Consider the following 17,438-nt stretch of genomic DNA (forward strand, 5'->3'; position numbering starts at 1 on the left):
TCCTAAATTTTGTTCTTTATAAAGTAGGCTAAAAGTAGCGTTTATGAGGCTGCCTTTGTTTAATCCTCTTTTTTTCAGAACTAATGCTAATTTAATGCTTCATAGTAAGCATTTTGTCTACCAGAAAATACTTTTCCTTCTGAAGAAATCTTAACTAATGTGGTATATGTTCCTTTATCCTTAAACATCTTTCTTTAACTAGAGCTGTATGCCAAGCTCTATCTTACAAATAAAAAAATCAACAAAAATTTGATGGAAAAAGTTATTGCTTTAAGGAATCAATTTGCTCATAGTCTAAGGTTTGTTCTTTGTTTGCTATGTCTTTTGTTATTTCTTACATGTTTGGAATAGTTTGTGAGGTTGCAAATTTAAATTTACTAAATGACTGATTACATGCAGAAAAATCTTCAGTCTTTGGAGGAAATGAGAGTTGGGCAAATATTCAAGCATATTCTATGCAAATCCTCTTAAAATAGGAGGAGTTGACAACAAAGAAATACGGCTATGTATCTATTTGGCTGAATTAGAAGCTCTGCATTTACTTCAGACCCAAAGAGACAGAGCGCAGAAAGTGGAAACTAAATTAGATTAATGATAACAGTCATAAAAAATAGTGTGAATGTATGAGAGTGGAAAGGCCATGGTGGTAGATAATAGGATGCACCAACTGAGGGACATCAAGAGTGATGGTGATTCACTTTTGAATCCATCGCCATTTCTCAGGGAGACCAAAGCAATCGATTTGTTCCTTGCGGAAAAGGGGACACTATTGACACAGTGTACCAAGAAAGTTGATTCCTGTTTAACACCTTTTTAACGTTGATATTTGTCAGCAAGCTGTAAGATAGTGACAGCAATGGGGGTGTAAGACCTCAGCATAAATTACTGGAGGAGAAATGAAGGCATGTAAAATACTTTGTAATAACCTGGTGCAGATTTGCGAAGAAACTTAAATAACTGTCTGAAGTTATCTTAAAACCACTAATGGCTATTTTGGAGTATTGATAGACAGCTGCGGGAGTGAGTTGGAAAAATGTTTTTGGAATATTAAAAAAAGGGCAAATCTTGAAAAAGGAGAAAATAGCTTGATTGTTTTTCCAGAACTTGATTTGTAAACATTCAAGAGCAAACAGAAACTTAGGTACCAGACAACACAGATTTGTAAAAAAAATTGCACTTGTTTCATAGAAGGAATTAACAAGGATGAAGCAGTAGTTTACTTTATCTTAATGCAAATTTTTGAGCCTTTTTTTGGACAGAATTTCATATACTGTTCTAATAAGCTTTTCACGAAAATATGGTAAAACTGAATATAGTCTAGAATAAACACGGAATTGTCCAGTTACCTGTGTAGCTACTAAACTGTTCATGGTTAAAATTAGAGGAGTTAGTGAAGTGAGTGTTTTGTTATTCTTGATCTGTTTTTTCTCTGAAGTTTTTGTTAATAGTCTAGATGATGCAATATAGAGATGCTTGTTACATTGGCAGGTGTACTTCAGGTATGTTGGAAAACAGAACTGAAATCCACTATCCAATCTTGGATGTGCCTTAGGACGATGTTAATAGGCATAAAATCCAGCAAGGAAGCCTGAAATATCTTGATAGAGGTTTTTTTTCCAATGAGCTATAAATAGCTTCACTTTTTTTTTAAGAGGATTATTTCTAACTTTGAAATTTCTGTGTACCTGAAAAATATAATGAAGGCATCCTTTTTCAGTACCTTGTTAGAGATAACAGTTGTTTTCTGGAGAGAGTTGAAAGAAGTCAGAGGGAAGGCAAATTGCTGTATCTTGTGAGGAAAAAGTTACTTCCTTACTCATTCTGCATTAGTGATACTTTGCAGTGAAATCTGAAGTTTGCAGGAATCTGAAGCTTGCTTAGTGCTGCCTTATAGCATGTAATCTGCGGTGCATGCGGTAACCTAGACCTGTGTCATTACTTTTAGTAATTAATTACTCTGGATTATGATTGCAAAGTATTCATAACTTGCATGAAAGAGTGTGGTTTGATGTAATATGTTTTCTGAACAACTCCTGATGGTTTTAAGAGAAAATACAAAATTCCAAATTGTAAACCGACTATTCTGGCCGTGCACATAAGAAATGTTTTCAAACCGATGTATTAAGTTTTAAAGCAAAAGGCTGCTTCATTCTTTAGACCTGGTGTACTTGTGAAGCCCAGAATATAATAATGTAATCATAATTGTTTCTGTTACTACACAACTGTGTTGCTCCTGTTAAAATTTTCTATCCGTGCATATACCTAGTGGTAGTAGGAGCATGCTTAATGGTAAAAGTACATAGGGAAACTTGTTGCCCTCCACATACATCAGAAACTAGTAATTGAATGGTATTTTAAGTCTTTCTCTTTTTATCTAAATAGCATTCAGTAATAGATATATTGCTTTCTAGTAATTGTTTAAAATAATTAGTTTTAAGGCAGGGAGGAAATAATGCGTAATTATTTTCCTTGCTAATCTTCAACTTTAACAATATAAATTTAATTTGCTGCCCACGAGAGGGTGCTGTCTACTAGTGGCTTGAAAAGCAAAAATAAAGTAGTTCTGGTATCGTAGTTTAGGGTTAAATTATTGTGTTTATAATCCAGATTGCTTTTGCAAATAACTAGTGTTATTTATATTAGTTCATACATAGATTCACTAAATATTGAGAAAAAGTCTTAAAGTGATGTAATTATTTTGTGCTATTACATTAATTCTCATGTACTTAGCTCTCGTTTACTACTTTTCACTCACAGATTTCTGAGTATGAAAGAGGCAAACCTTGGTCTGTTTTACAAACTGGAGATGTGAAAGAGATGACTCTCCAGAGTTTAATCAGGCCTGTGGCAGAGAAGCTAAGATTTTTGTATTGCAGCTTCAGATTAAGCTGCACCAAGCTTGATATTGAGATATTTGGCACTTGAGTAGAGCCACCACAGTAGAGGAAAATATGCATAAACCTAAAGGAGGATATTGCTAGCAAGATAGCAGGTCAGTTCCCTGCTTAAGTACTTCCGTAGTACTCACTGCTGTAACACTAGTTATTTTCTATACCATTCTGAATCTTAATAAAAGTTGTGTTCTGCTTTCTGCCCCATACTGTATTTACATTTTTTGCCATTGTTATCTTAATATGTGGTAAAAGATGCACTAATTTCCCGCAGGGTGGTTTTTTTCCTTTCGAAGGTATCGGAACGTGTAGAGAGAAGACTTCAGGAGATAGAACAAGAAATGCGCACTGAAAGACAGCTTGTAGAGAAGCGCCAGGATCAGCTGGGACATATGTCTCTTCAGTTACAAGAGGTATGCAAATGAAAACTTCCTGTGTATTCTGGATTAAGTTAGGAACGTGCTGCATTTGTGAGCCTGTATCTGTCAAACTGTCAAAAGTGCTCGTATCTTAGGTAGATTGTTTTAACTGTATCAGTCCAGCTATGCTTGTTTTGACCAGATGATAACAACTATAGTCTCTGTTCTTCATGATACTCTCTTGTCTATGTTTAGACTTCTTTGGTAACTGGCACAAACATTCTATAGAAGAACCCACCCCCTGTGCCCTCCCTCAAACCCCAAACAAAAAATAGCAAGTCATTAGCTGGGTTGCCTCAATTAAAACACTTTGTTTTCTAAAATACAAAGTTTGCTTGCAGTGAGCAGTTTAATTTATTTCAAAAAGCAATCAAATGTACTGTAGCAGTCACACAGCTTTTCATTGCTTTTCAAACACTTTCATTCAACGGTATCTGAAGAAGTATAAAATATTCTTTAGGAGACAAATACAAATGTTTATATTATGAATTAAAATTGGAGACAGCTAGTAGCTTTTTTCTGCTTGTTTTAAGAAATGTAAGAAAAATACACCTCACTGTTCCTTATTTTACTGCTATTTGGAAAAATCTGTGTCTTAACGTAGTGTAACTTTTTTTTCACTCTCCTTAGGATATGATTTGCAATGTTATCTCTGTATGCAATAGAATAGAAGAAATGTGCAATTCCTTGTTTTTCACTTTAATATTAAACAACAGTATGCATGCTTTTTGGAAGGCAATTGTTTGATACTGTGCAGTGGTGTTGAGGAACCTTAATTTAGATTGATGCTTTATATTTCATGTAAGGCTAGAAACTCTTCAAAGAGGTCATATTTAAGAAGATAAGATGCTCTTTTGGTATAGATAAAAAGTAATGCTTATCAAAATGTTTGTAGTGCTTCTGCTAGTATTCAGAAAGAGTTACTATTTCATCTTTTCCCCCCTATTGAAGTCTTAGTGGCTGAAAAGAACTAGTGCACTTTATTACAGTTTTCATTGCTCTTTAATATGCCTACGTCCATTTCTAGGTTCTTTGGTTGTACCTTCAGTCCAGTAGAGGGATGCTTAATGAAATGAGTTGGTGTCATTTTATAGTGTTATCTGCAGATTGGAACAATCATTTTTATCCTTTTAGAGGGATAATGACTTGTATCTGTAAAGGTACATCGACACCGCCATCGTTTAGAAGGAAAACTTGAATTCAAGTTAATAAATTAAAATGTATTTCAGAGACTTTCATATGACTGGCTATGTGACAATGAGCCCTCAGACTAGACACCTTTTTTCCTAGTAGCTCATCTTTTGAATTTCATGCCAAATGAATATGAAATATTAAGTACATTCCCGACCTTCCATTCCCCTAAGCTCTCCCGCTGTAGATGACGACATTTTAATCCTTTCTCCTGCAAATCCTGTTTTGTTCCATGCATATTTTTGTAAATTATTTTTCGTGAGGAGCTCCTTTCTATTTAAAAGATTTTTTTAAATTTTTTTTTTTACACCACTGTTCAATACTTGGATGTATCATCCTCATTCTTAGTTTACAGGAAAGCTCAACACCCATTAGTCTGCTTGGTAAACTTTTAATATTAGGAATTTGCCCAGGCCGAGATTCAGACCCAATCCCAACTGGAACAGGCTTCTTCCGCATACTCTACATTCATAGCTGCCGCTACTTGGAGGAGAACCACACTCTTGGTGGTTATCTTCACTCTCTCAAGCAGGGGCTCATATCTCCAAATCATCCTTCTGGGTGTCTGACCTTAGTCATGATTCTGTGTTTCTTGGGCTGGACTCTTGTTACTGTGTTTGGGAATCCTAATAAAATAGATTATTCCTGTTGTAATGAATTACGGACTTTTCAGGAACTTATAACCTTTAACATGCAAAATAAAACATGGTGGTGTCAGTTGACAAGTGAGGGAAGGAACTTCTTCCAATAGATATTAGTCAGTCTTTCTTTGACAGATTACAGAGGAATATGGAGACAGTATCCATCGCTCTTGAAATGCAGACTTCCATTACACTCCCAGTAGCAGCAAAAAGTATGTTCTCTTCCTGCTATGTCTTCTAATAGCTGTCTTAGCAGCTTGGAGAAGATCTTTGTGACAGAGTTGCAACTTCCTACATCCCAACTGTCTTCAGACTCCAATATTACTAAGGCCCTTAAATTTCAGACCGTTACTATAGGCTTCCATCCAGCTGTCCCATCTTCCTTCCACAATGAACATTCATGTAAATGTGCCCTTCTCTAGGTAGAAAATGGTCTCACTTCTGGATGGTGTTTATATTTATCAGGAATTGTTCAACATGTCTTGAACAGTTGGCTGAGATCTTTAGCTCTCACATTGGCAAACTGGACTGCCTTGTGAAAAACACTTGTTTTTGAGAGCAAAATACTCTGGATCCTGTACATGCTGCTTCTCTCTGTACTATCGTACTGAGAGGCTGCTGTGTGGGAAAGCTTTGTAAAGAAAATTACTTTGTTATGGAATAGAAACTATAGAAGAAATAGGAATATGAGAATGACTAAGGGTGCAAAAAGTTTAGAACTGATTTAATTTCAAATTAAAAACAAACAGGAAAGAATTCCAACACCAAAACCGTCTGAGCATTGAGTGTAGCAGATTTGAGCTTTTGAGCTTCTGGTTTTTAATTTTTTGAATTTTTTTTCTTTGCATGTGATCTTACAGATAAATAGATTCAGTATGGCAAACCAAGTAGAATGACTAATGTAATTTATGACTATGAAATATCTAAAATTTTTAAATATGAGTCATTTAAAAAGATTGTTATTCAACAGTGTATTTTCAAGCTGAGTAGTGATTGGCTTCTTGTTGATTTGTTCATTACTTGTATCAGTGTAATTTTGTTTTGCTAAGGTATTTTTTATTTTTCTGTACAATAGGCAAAATTTGACTTTAAACATCTCTCAGCAAAGCTGTTAGAAAAACTCGATAGTTTCCACCATTTTTAATGATTTTTTAAAAAATAACCTATTTTTTAAGTAGGCAATTTCAGCAAAGCCTACAAGATAATTATTTAAAAAGAAAAAAATAAAATAATAAAACTCCTGATGAGAATAATTAGATTTTGTGTAAAATATCTGATATTATTTAACTTTTTTCTTACTAGTCACGCATCATTTGACGGTAGCATTTGCCACAAGAATTGCTTGATAGGTGAGAGGATTTTAAAGAATAAAGATTCTCAGACTCCAGTGTGGAAGCTTATTTATATCTTCACTGCCTTACAGTTGATGTGTGACTACATTGTACATTAAGAATAGCAGCTTCTTAACACAATATATGACATTACTGGTTTTTGTCCTTATTGTGAAATATGTTCTTTCACACTGCTTTGATACTCAGCTATTACAGATGCTATTCACAAGTCTGCAACAGTCTCATCAGTGCACTCCTTTGATCTCTCATGGGGTATACAGAATGATGCTGAGGACTGGCTACTGAAAAAGGTGGATCTCTGCATTCAGTACATCCATACAAGTGTGTATGCACCCAAAGGTTCTTAAGGGACTTCGTAGATGAAGCTACTCTTAATGAACACAATCAACATAGGGAGAGGCTAGTTGCCTTTTTCTGCAGCTTCACTTCTTAATCCCCTGTTCTTCTTGTGATGGCTTAAATTTGGTTTAAACTATCAGTTCTATCAGATGAAGCAGCCGAGCTGCTTTCCAGTGAATGAGATGTCCTCCACTGGTGAAACATGAATACATTTAGCCGTAAAACCTGAGCCAGTAAATTCTAATGAATATCTGTGCTTGGAGATGACAGTAGCAATTTAGGTTTCATTTTTCAAATTTTGTTTAGTGACACTTATCTGCAATAATAATACTAATCTGGATAGTGTTGGTCTTGGAATTTTTTGGTTCCTACTCCATTTGGAGTGGAGGGGTTGGATTCACCTGTATAAATATTTGTATGGGCACTCCCTTAAGAACAGTGTTGCTGATCGCTAACCTGAATTTTTTTGAGAAGTGATAGCCATTTGCCTGGTTGCCCCTTGTCTTCTGTTGCTCATCATCTTCTGTTGCACCCTTCTTTTAATATCTTTTGGACCAAGGACTATGAGGGCGCGGTCCTCCATTTATACAAATATACCATGTTGAAGGAGAGGGGAGGGTAGACATGCCTCCTGCAGATGAGGAACTGGCTGGGTGGTTGCACCCAGAGAGTAGTGGTCAATGGCACAATGTCTATATGGACATCAGTAACAAGTGCGTCCCCCAGGGGTCTGTACTGGGACCAGTACTGTTTCATGTCTTCATCAATGACATAGACAGTGGGATTGAGTGCACCTTCAGCAAGTTTGCAGATGACACCAAGCTGAGTGGCGCAGTTAGCGTGCCTGAGGGATGGGATGCCATCCAGAGGGACCTGGACAGGCTTGAGAAGTGGGCCCATGTAGACCTCATGACGTTCAACAAGGCCAACTGCAAGGTCCTGCACCTGGGTTGGGGCAACTCCTGGTATCAGTACAGGCTGGGGGATGAAGGGATTGAGAGCAGCCCTGCTGAGAAGGACTTGGGGTTACTGGTGAATGCAAGATTGGATATGAGCTGGCAATGTGCACTTGCATCCCAGAAGGCCAGTTGTATCATGGGCTGCATCAAAAGGAATGTGGCCAGCAGGTCGAGAGAGGTATTTCTGCCCCTCTGCTCTGGTGAGATCCCACCTGGAGTACCGCATCCAGCTCTGGAGTCCTCAGTACAGGAAAGACATGAACCTGTTGGAGAGGGTCCAGAGGACCACCAATATGATGGGAGGGCTGGAACACCTCTCTTATGAGGACAGGCTGAGAGAGGTGAGGTTGTTCAGCCTGGAGAAGGCTCCAGGGAGACCTTATTGTGACCTTTGAGTACTTAAAATGGGCCTATAAGAAAGATGGGGACAGACTTTTTGGCTGGATCTGTTGTGACAGGACAAGGGGTAATGGTTTTAAACTAGAAGAGGGGAGATTCAGTCCAGACATGAGGAAGAAATTTTTTACGATGAGAGTGGTGAAACGCTGGCCCACATTGCCCGGAGAGGTGGTAGATGCCCCATCCCTGGAGACATTCAGGCCAGGCTGGATGGAACTCCGAGCAACCTGATCTAGTTGTAGATGTCCCTGCTCATTGCAGGGGGGTTGGACTAGATGACCTTTGAAGGTCCCTTCCAACCCAAACTATCCTATGATTCTGATTCAGATACTGATTAGGAGAGCTTTCCATCTGAGAGCTTGAAGTGTGTGTGGACAGTACGTACCAAGGAATGTATCAGGAAATAGTCTTTATAACATATGAGTGTGTCTAAGGCATAACGTGTCTCTCTGTAGCCTGAGTTGCTGTATGTTAGAAAGAAGGTACTTGAATTGCTTTGTGTACTTTTGCGTACCCTAATGGGAATAAAGTAAATAACTGAATATTTTGCTGCAATTGGCATTTGGATGAAGTGTGTTTCTACACAATTTTTAAGAGGAGCTTTTTACTTCGTTATTCTGTTTCTTGTCCGTTGTAATTCGAATTATCACTTAGATGGGCTCTTAGCTCTGTCACTGGCCTCAGTCTTGTGGTGATCATTGTGTGGATGTAATGTTCTATTAAAGTATTTTTCTGTCCTATTTATTTCTCAAAAATGCTTCTCAAGTAACATTACTGGAAGGAGGATAGGGACTGACTTTTGAAATCCTGTTATTTAATATGGCCTGAATGATTTACAAAGAACTACTATTTAAAGCAGGGGCGTCAAACTCGTTTTCACTGCAGGCCACATCAGCTTTGCGGTTGACTTCAAAGGGCCGAATGTAACTACTCCTACATTTATCCAGTCCTAAAATTACATTCGGCCTTTTGAAGTCAACCGCAAAGCCGATGTGGCCCCTGGTGAAAACGAGTTTGACACCCCTGCTTTAAAGCATTTGCAGCTATTTAATTAAACTTTTTTTTGTCATTAGTTTGCCTGTTATACATTTCAAACCAAACAATATAATATTTGACTTTTGGATTTGATCAGTAGCTGCTTTAATTAGGAAATCTTGTGAGGTTTAGATGTTAATAGTTGTTATTTTTAAGGAAAGTGCAGTGCTCATAACTGACCACTGCTTGTCAGTATTTTACCGTCTTAATAGGATCATCTTCCTAAAGCTCAGTTCATAAATTATGTATTTTCAGGGTCTAGCTGAACATGATGATACGTTTGTTTCAGTCTTTTTCTTGTCTGTCCTGTCTTTGTTTTTTGTATGATGTATGAACTTTTTATGTGTATTGCACTATTATTATAATCATAGGCTGATTATTAACCAAGGTGATATCTAGTTGTATACTGGCCATAAAGAAAGCTTGACATACACAATTTTTCATCTTTAACTTCTACATTTGCATTATGATTTTGAATCTGTAGTCTGTACGTGCTATGTGCAGGTGGATAAAAATTTTCTCTACATTTTTATATATCTTTTAACTTAGTGTGTATTGCTGTGTTTAAACACTATCTGTTTAAACAGCAATTCCTGCAAATTAGAAAATTGCAATTAGCAAACAGAAATTAATGCAAATCATACATCTTCACTTTCTTCCGTCTTCCTGATGCAAACAAAATCATAGAATAGTTTGGGTTGAAAGTGATCTTCAAAGCTCATCTAGTCCAACCCCCCCTGTAATGAGCAGAAACATCTTCAACTAGATCAGGTTGCTCAGAGGCCTATCCAGCCTGGCCTTGAATGTCTTCAGGGGTGTTTCTGATTAGAAAGGAGAACAAATATGCTCATCTTGCCAGTGCTACTGACATATATATATATGGGTTGCTCTAACAAAATACATTTATCGTGTCGACTAAAACTATTTTGAGATTCTTCAGTGCTTTATTTTGAACACAAAGATACCATCAACTTGGACTGGTTGTTTGCATTTATGCATCCATTTTCTAAAACAAGATCAAGTATTGTTTTGAATAACAGGCTTTAAACAACTTTTATATGTATTAGTTGTCCTGGATGGCTCTCCTAATTCCTGTGTTTGACTTCTTGGATTTCGGTGAAGTAAGTCCATGTATTCATGCTTTGGACACTTTAGGTGAACAGAATCGTTGTTATACAACATTTTGAACTGTGGTAAGGCAATGGCTACAGTTATGTCTTAGGCTAATAACTTGGGTAGGCAAGGAAGCATTTTTTTTCTCATTTTCTTTGTGCAACTGGATACTTAGATTCTGTTTGCTTCCCACTGCACATATTGTGAAGTGCCAGAGGCTGGTGGACTTTCAAGACAAAGTAGGATAGACTGATGGTCATAAGTGTTATTGAAAATTCTCTGCATGCATGTCTTTATCTCTGATCTTTTTAGGCAAACAAACTTGGTCTGTTCTCTGAGCCATCTGGATGTTTCGATGTGTCATTGATACTTGCCCCGTGGCTAATGGTTTCTCTTTTGATTGTAGTTGGAATCTGACTGTTGCAACATAAGCAAGTCTCATACATATCTGTCACTGAAATATCCAGGCAGTCTGTCTTTAAGTGCCTGGCTGGTATGTCTATGTAACATACTTGGACCAATGCTAGCTGCTAATGTAGCAAGTTAGGGCAAGAGTTTTAATTCAGATTAGGATGTGGTACATTTTTGCCTGCCTTTAAAATATAGCATGAGGTTGGTCTGGTTGTGTATTTCTGCTCTTATGAATATAATTCACTGATCAGTCTCACTTTGAAAGAGAAAATTTCAGTTTGTGGTCTTTTGCATTACTTAAAAAATTACTTTCAAATAATCTGCTTTTATTTAAAAAAACAAACCCAAGCAAACCCCCAAACCCTAAGAAAAGTTAGTAGACTTAAATTCCAGTAAAAGTTCTGATTCTCTATTAGAAGATTTTCATAAGTTGGAAAGACTGAGAACTGTTCTTACAGAGGCCTCCACATAGTGTTCATCATATATATGAAAAAATATCTGTCTAGCAGAGAGTAAATTATTTTATCTGTTTGAAGTGTTCAGGTTTAAAATACTGTGTATGGATGAGGTAAGCTGAGTTGGGGTATGCCATGTATGTTAATATTCTAATACTGTCTATGATAGTGAAGTCTTTAAAAAGACCTGTAAGAATTGCTCTACTGGGTCAAATCAAAAGTTCATCTGTCCTGGCAGGGACAAAAGCCTGTTTCTGACCACCTAGGCAGGCAGTGTAAAATCCAGGTGGTCTCTCCTGAAACCATGCTGTGAAGACCTCTTTACATAAAGTTCTCTGTTTCCTTGTGGCCTCCTCTATGCCTGACCCCTCCAAGGCCTCCTCAACCTCCTTGTCAGTCTCCTCCTGCCTAACCTGGACACAAATGCTTTCAAGAGGAGCATCTTGGTGAGGGAATCCTAATGACTGCAGGCCTGTTCCCCTTCCTTGGTGCTTCAGCATTGCCAGGCAGAGCTCTCCTGGGCAGCATCTGCCTGTTGCTTGGGAGCAATCATGGAGGAACATGTGTAGGAACTGCTCAGCATCCCCTTCCTAGTTGCTCGGGGAGCAATCACAGAGGAACGTGTATTGGAACTGCTCAGCATCCCTTTCCTAGTTGCTATTTTTGACCATTTGGTTTCCCCAGCCCCTTCTTTGGAGACAACAAATGAAATCAAAGAATCAGTGGGGTCTTTACATGGTATTTTTTTTTTCCTTTTTTCTTCAGCCCTTTTCTTCCCCAAGAGAAGTCTCACACAGAGAAACCTCTAGGGGAGAAAAAACAAGAGTGGCACAAACCAGTGAGAGAAAATTATTTAAAAAGGAGTACAAGAAGGAGAGAAAACATAGAATTAGCTCTTACCTATGTAGTTTCTGAATTGTCAGTAACAACTGATGCTTGTCTGGCTGTGAATGACCAGATGTTTCAATTTCTTAATGACATTTTGATTGTTTAGTGATTGCTTGCATAGCACCTACTGGAAAAATGCAAGTTTCACAGTTGAAGCAGTGCACATGTGGTATGTTTAATTTATTGTAACATCTCATTCTTTTTGTAGTATTTTAACTGTCATATATATATATATATGTTATTTATTACAAATGAAATGGTTATGGGCTGTTTTTACAGTATACAGAAAATAAAACTGAGCATCCTATTTGTAGTATCAGTGATAGGAAAAGACTGACTTTGTATTTGAAATTATTGCTATTTAATAGCCTAAATACCATTCGGTGATCCTCTTAAGTTGAAACAGCATATGAATTTTTGTGCTAATTTAATTTAATTTAGTGGTTTCTTCTGGGAATTAGAATGTACTACTGATGCAGAGACATACTTTTTGCCTTCAGCAGGGAAATCTTTGGTAGTTTTCCTGGTATTTCTAATTTCATCCCACCTTTAGCATTTTTCTTGTGATGCTGACATCTCTAGCAAAACTTGAACTTGAAAACATGCATTTTTGGTATTATATTAATTATTAATTTAGTGCCAAAGATAAGGTTGGCATACAGTTGACTATATAATGAAGCTCATCTGCAGTTAGGACACATCATGTGTCCCTAGTAGACTGTTTTTTACTGCTACTTGTAGTCATTTAAAAAACAAAACCCAAAACCAACCAAACAAAAAACCCCCCAAACCAACCAGACAACCACAAAACAAAGAAACAAACAGAACTCATGCAATAATGGCATTAGCTGAAATTATGTCCGTCTTTGAATTTTGTTCGTGTAGCTTTTTTGGAGATCTCTCTAGATTTTTAAGTAAAATGGGAGTATGCGAGGTCTGTGCAGCGTTGGGTTTTATACTTGACTGGAATGATAGATCTGAATCTGTATTGAATGCTTGGAGAAAAATCTTAAATGTGTTACAGTCTTACAGTATCTGTGAATCAGTAAGATTAAAAGCATAATTCTTTATGTAGCATAATATTTTCAGTGGCATAGTTATGATAAATTTCTTCCACCATCTCTGGTTTTAGTATAAACTCTTCAAGCAGGAGAGTAGTCCAAACTAAAACTGAAACCCTTATTTTTCCTGAGGTGATGATATAAGACTGAGATAAGTGTATAAATCCATTTATTTTTTCCACAAAGCTGCTTTTAAAAGCAAAACTTCTAAAGCTGACTGCCTGGCTTCACCGAGGTTGATTAATATCTTGCCTTCTGTTTTCATACAGTGAAATTGTTCTCCAGTATACAGTGAAGAGAAAATGTTCAAAAACTTGAATGAAATCACACTAATTACAGGGGCAAATTTCAGGGATATTTGTTTAAGGAGATTTTCTTTTAAAATGTAAAATAAAAATGCTGCTCAGGAAGAACAGCCTGGAAAAGGGACTTTTTTTTTTTTTCTGGACAGGCTATGTAGTTCTGTTGTAGTTGTAGCAAGTAATGGTGGAAGGAATAGATGTACTTATGCTCTGTAATATTGGATGAAAGTAAAAGGTATGTGCTACAGTCTCTAACTGATTTGTGGGTAGTGTGAAAACCACTTGGCTATGTTTTGCAGCAAAGAAACAAGACTTATTAACACAGTTACTCAAATTCTCAGCAGATTCTCTCAGTATGGCAAATGATCTCTTTGAGCTGGTGTTCTTAAGTGATATTTAAAATGAGCCAATGACATTGTTATGCCTTGAAACTTACAAACTTCTGTTGTGTATGTTGCAAATTGTATGTGTCGTTAATGTCCGTGATGTCCAATGCATTCCTTTACCAGTGATTGGCCAGGTTCTGCAAATAGTGTTGGTTTGCAGAGGGAAATGATTTTGAAATTGATATTCATGGAAATTTTATTTTCGTAAGATGCTTTAGAAAATGTACTTAAGTCTCTTTAGATACTTCAGTTTGCGTGGGGCGTGGACATGATAGGAAAAGTCCCCAGGGATTTTATAATTATCATTATTTTCAAAGTCACACCAATGCCAGTAACTTTTGATCAGGAAGGTTTCAGTTGATTCTGTCTGATACTATGATTCTAAGTATCTGTGCAGATTCAGATAAAAATAACTTTTTCCTCTTTTTGGCTTGTAACAGAACCTTATGGTAGTGTTTTCCTTACTACAGTGCATTGTAGATCATGTCATGCCTATTTTATATTAGAGAATATATTATTTTCATATGATACGTTCACAACTTACCTGTAGGGGATCTCTTGAGCTTCTTAGACCTTCATCTCAAAGTGCTTGGAGTCAACCTTGAGCTTGCGGAGCTCTATATATCGGAAGGATGTTAGTGCTAGTTTTGACTTTGTATTTGGCCCAGTTCTGGCCATGAGGGTGTTTATGTATGCACGGATTTGTTTGTTTTTTCGTGACAATATAATTGGCTCCACATAGGAATATTAGAGAGTCAGAAAGCATTTGTCTAGATCCTCTATCTTAAATATGTCACCATTCTTTCATTTTGACAATGTTACAAAGAAGACTTCTGTAACTTTTATAAGGAAGTTCACAATATACTTTTCCCCTCTAAAGGTTTTAAGGAAGCAAGTTGCTAAAGCAGATGAAACAGAAGAACTTCTGAAAAATAAACTTGTGAAATATGAAAGTGAAAAGAACCAAGTAAGACTTAATTTTTGTTCTTTCTTGTTTGGTTTTAAATAAGTCTAGTGTCATATGTTACAGATTGTGCTTCCTTTTTCAGACAAAACAGCAGCATAAAACTTTCTTTACTCTTACTCTGTTATCTTAAACAAGAGGTGTTTTGCATCAGAGGCACTGTAAATGTAGCCGTGCTGAACTTCTGTTTTTCCTTCAAATCTCTTTAGTTATAGTGTGTTACTTGTAACAGCTCTTCCATCCTGCCAGGCAGATACGTTTATAACTTGGCGATTATCCTTGATTTTTCTCTGGTTTGTCTCTGAAATTGTGCATAGTCTGCTGTTGCTTATTTGCAGCAATTCAAAGATGCAGCTTTTCTTCATCCCTGCAACTAATGCATGCTAGTTATTTTGCACCATGATTATTATTAATTAATCTTACTGAACTATCTGTTGCCATATTGCTCTCTTCATAGAAAACAAGATTTCTTTTATTTCTGCTCTGACAGGGTTCTAGGGCCATATTACACTTTTTCTAGCTTTTTCCCCTCTTATATAGAGTTTAGCCTTTTTGTCAATGCTTTCAAAGTTATACCCCTTTATGCTAAAGTATCTTTGTAGTACTTTTATGTTACTCTCTCCATTCCATTAATGTTGCCCTGTTTACTTTGTCCATTTGCCAGCCTTTCAACATCCTTTGAGATTGCTATCTCTGCAATAACAATTTCCTCTGTTAAAAACTATATTTATTTCCATGTGGATCGTTGTGATCTTTGAACTATTTATGGTAGAAGTCAGAAAATATTTTGTAGCTTTTGTTTTCTGTTTTTTTCCTAAATGGTCATCAGTTTGCTGATTATATCTGATTAAACATTTTAAAATTCTCATAAGATTATATTTTTAGGAAAAATTTTAATTCTTGGCACTTCAGTTTTTCAACCATCTTGTTTCCAGAATAATTTAAATACATCTTGCACAACACAGAAAAAGCACAGAATTTACCACTTACCAGTTCTACTAATGCATGTAATCTTTAACATTTTTGTGAATGAACTATGTAACTTCAAATGTCAAGTCATTGTTAATTTTAGTTTGAAAATATGTCTCAAATCCAGGAACAATGTTCTTGAAACTTCTTTAAAAAGTTTCTCTTCATTTCTTTTACTTTGAACTGGATAAAAATTGGCTTTCATACTTAATTTTTTTAATTATATATTCCATTTTGTGTCTTCATGTGACACAGAATATTGTACACAAATTATAGACTGTCTGTTAAATTATCTGTGTAATTTAAATAAACATAGCATGAATTTAGTATAAATCAAAGTTGCTTTAAAATTTCGGACAAGTAAGAATACTGTGTATATTATACCGCATTTTAAATAGATGCTTATACCAATTAATTTCTGCCAGAATTAAATAGTTAAAATGCTCTTTTCTACTATGATGAAAACATTGCTTTTCTTTCGACATCTTCTGTAATGAAAGCTCGAGCAGGAATTGGAGCAGTCCCGGAAAAAGTTGAATGAATCAGAAGGCAGTAGAGAAGCTCTTTTGCATCAGGTAACTGCTTTGGTGTGGTGAAAATCCTAAAGTTTTCATATCTGAGTCTTTCTGCTTAATCTTCCTGTCTCATACTCTGATAACATTGTTTTGGGAGGGAAGAAGGAGACACAGAAAGACAGGTTTAAGAGTCTAAAATATGAGGACTGAGCTCTCATGCTTTTCTACTTTCCAAACTTTTATGTATATATGGTCATATATAATAATTACAGTAATGGTACTTTGCAAGTACATAAACATGTTATTTGTAACTGTCCTTCATAGTACGCTTTAGAACAACTTCTATATTGGTAATTCTTATGCAAAGTGCATGCTATAATTGCTGAATTCAGATAAACCAGTGACCTAGAAGTATTTGCTATATGGTATACTAACATGTAACAAAAATATGTAAAAAGCAAACACCTGAAAAACTATCTAAAGTGTGCTGTGAATGAGACTTATTGATGCACGTATGATTAAATCTAGAAGTTGCAAGAATCTGGATGATAGCTTTAGAAAAGCGTCCTTTCTTCTAAACATTTCTAATAATGCCTTCTTTCAAGGGAGATGAGGAAAAAGATTGAAATAAATAGGGAGGGGGCAACTGACACACTTATCCGTTAGGATTAGTTGTTTGCCTTTTGAATCTAGCAGAAGTTTGAGCTGGTCGTATTACTGTTTTTAATTAAACTCTCTGGTGCTTGGATTGTAGTGCTATGTGGGTAATATGATTTGGAGCTATTTTCCTTCAGTACGATTTTAGCATGTCATATTTTCTTTACTTTCACATACACAATGTCATGTCTGTAAGTATTAGACTGTATGTGATAGAAAGGAAAAGTATAAAAAGCCTGTTTCTGAAGAATAAATACATTGTATTTTTAATTAGTAGAATTTACATAAAATATATTCCTTATTAAATTTGTATCGATATTTTCACTAGCAATGTAAAAAGACAATTGCAACACATAGAATGTTAGCATTTTGTTCAGTCTAGAGAAATTAATGCTCACCTGTGGTCAAAATAACAAATTAAAACATTTCCTTTAATTTTGAAAAATCACTTTGTGGCCTATAATTAGGAAAGAACTTGTCTTTTTGTTTAC

General features: G+C 36.1%; 1 protein-coding gene across 1 annotated transcript in view; it reads left to right on the forward strand.

Annotated features, from left to right (window-relative positions):
• Positions 1–17,438, forward strand: part of CEP128 (centrosomal protein 128) — a 128,119-nt gene that overhangs the window by 19,521 nt on the left and 91,160 nt on the right. The window contains exons 8-10 of the mRNA XM_065636376.1: positions 3,188–3,304; positions 14,723–14,809; positions 16,276–16,350. Of these exons, the coding sequence (XP_065492448.1) occupies positions 3,188–3,304; positions 14,723–14,809; positions 16,276–16,350 (279 nt within the window). The remainder of the gene's footprint in view (positions 1–3,187; positions 3,305–14,722; positions 14,810–16,275; positions 16,351–17,438) is intronic.

Source organism: Caloenas nicobarica, chromosome 5 (assembly GCF_036013445.1).
Source record: "Caloenas nicobarica isolate bCalNic1 chromosome 5, bCalNic1.hap1, whole genome shotgun sequence".
NCBI lineage: Eukaryota > Metazoa > Chordata > Aves > Columbiformes > Columbidae > Caloenas > Caloenas nicobarica.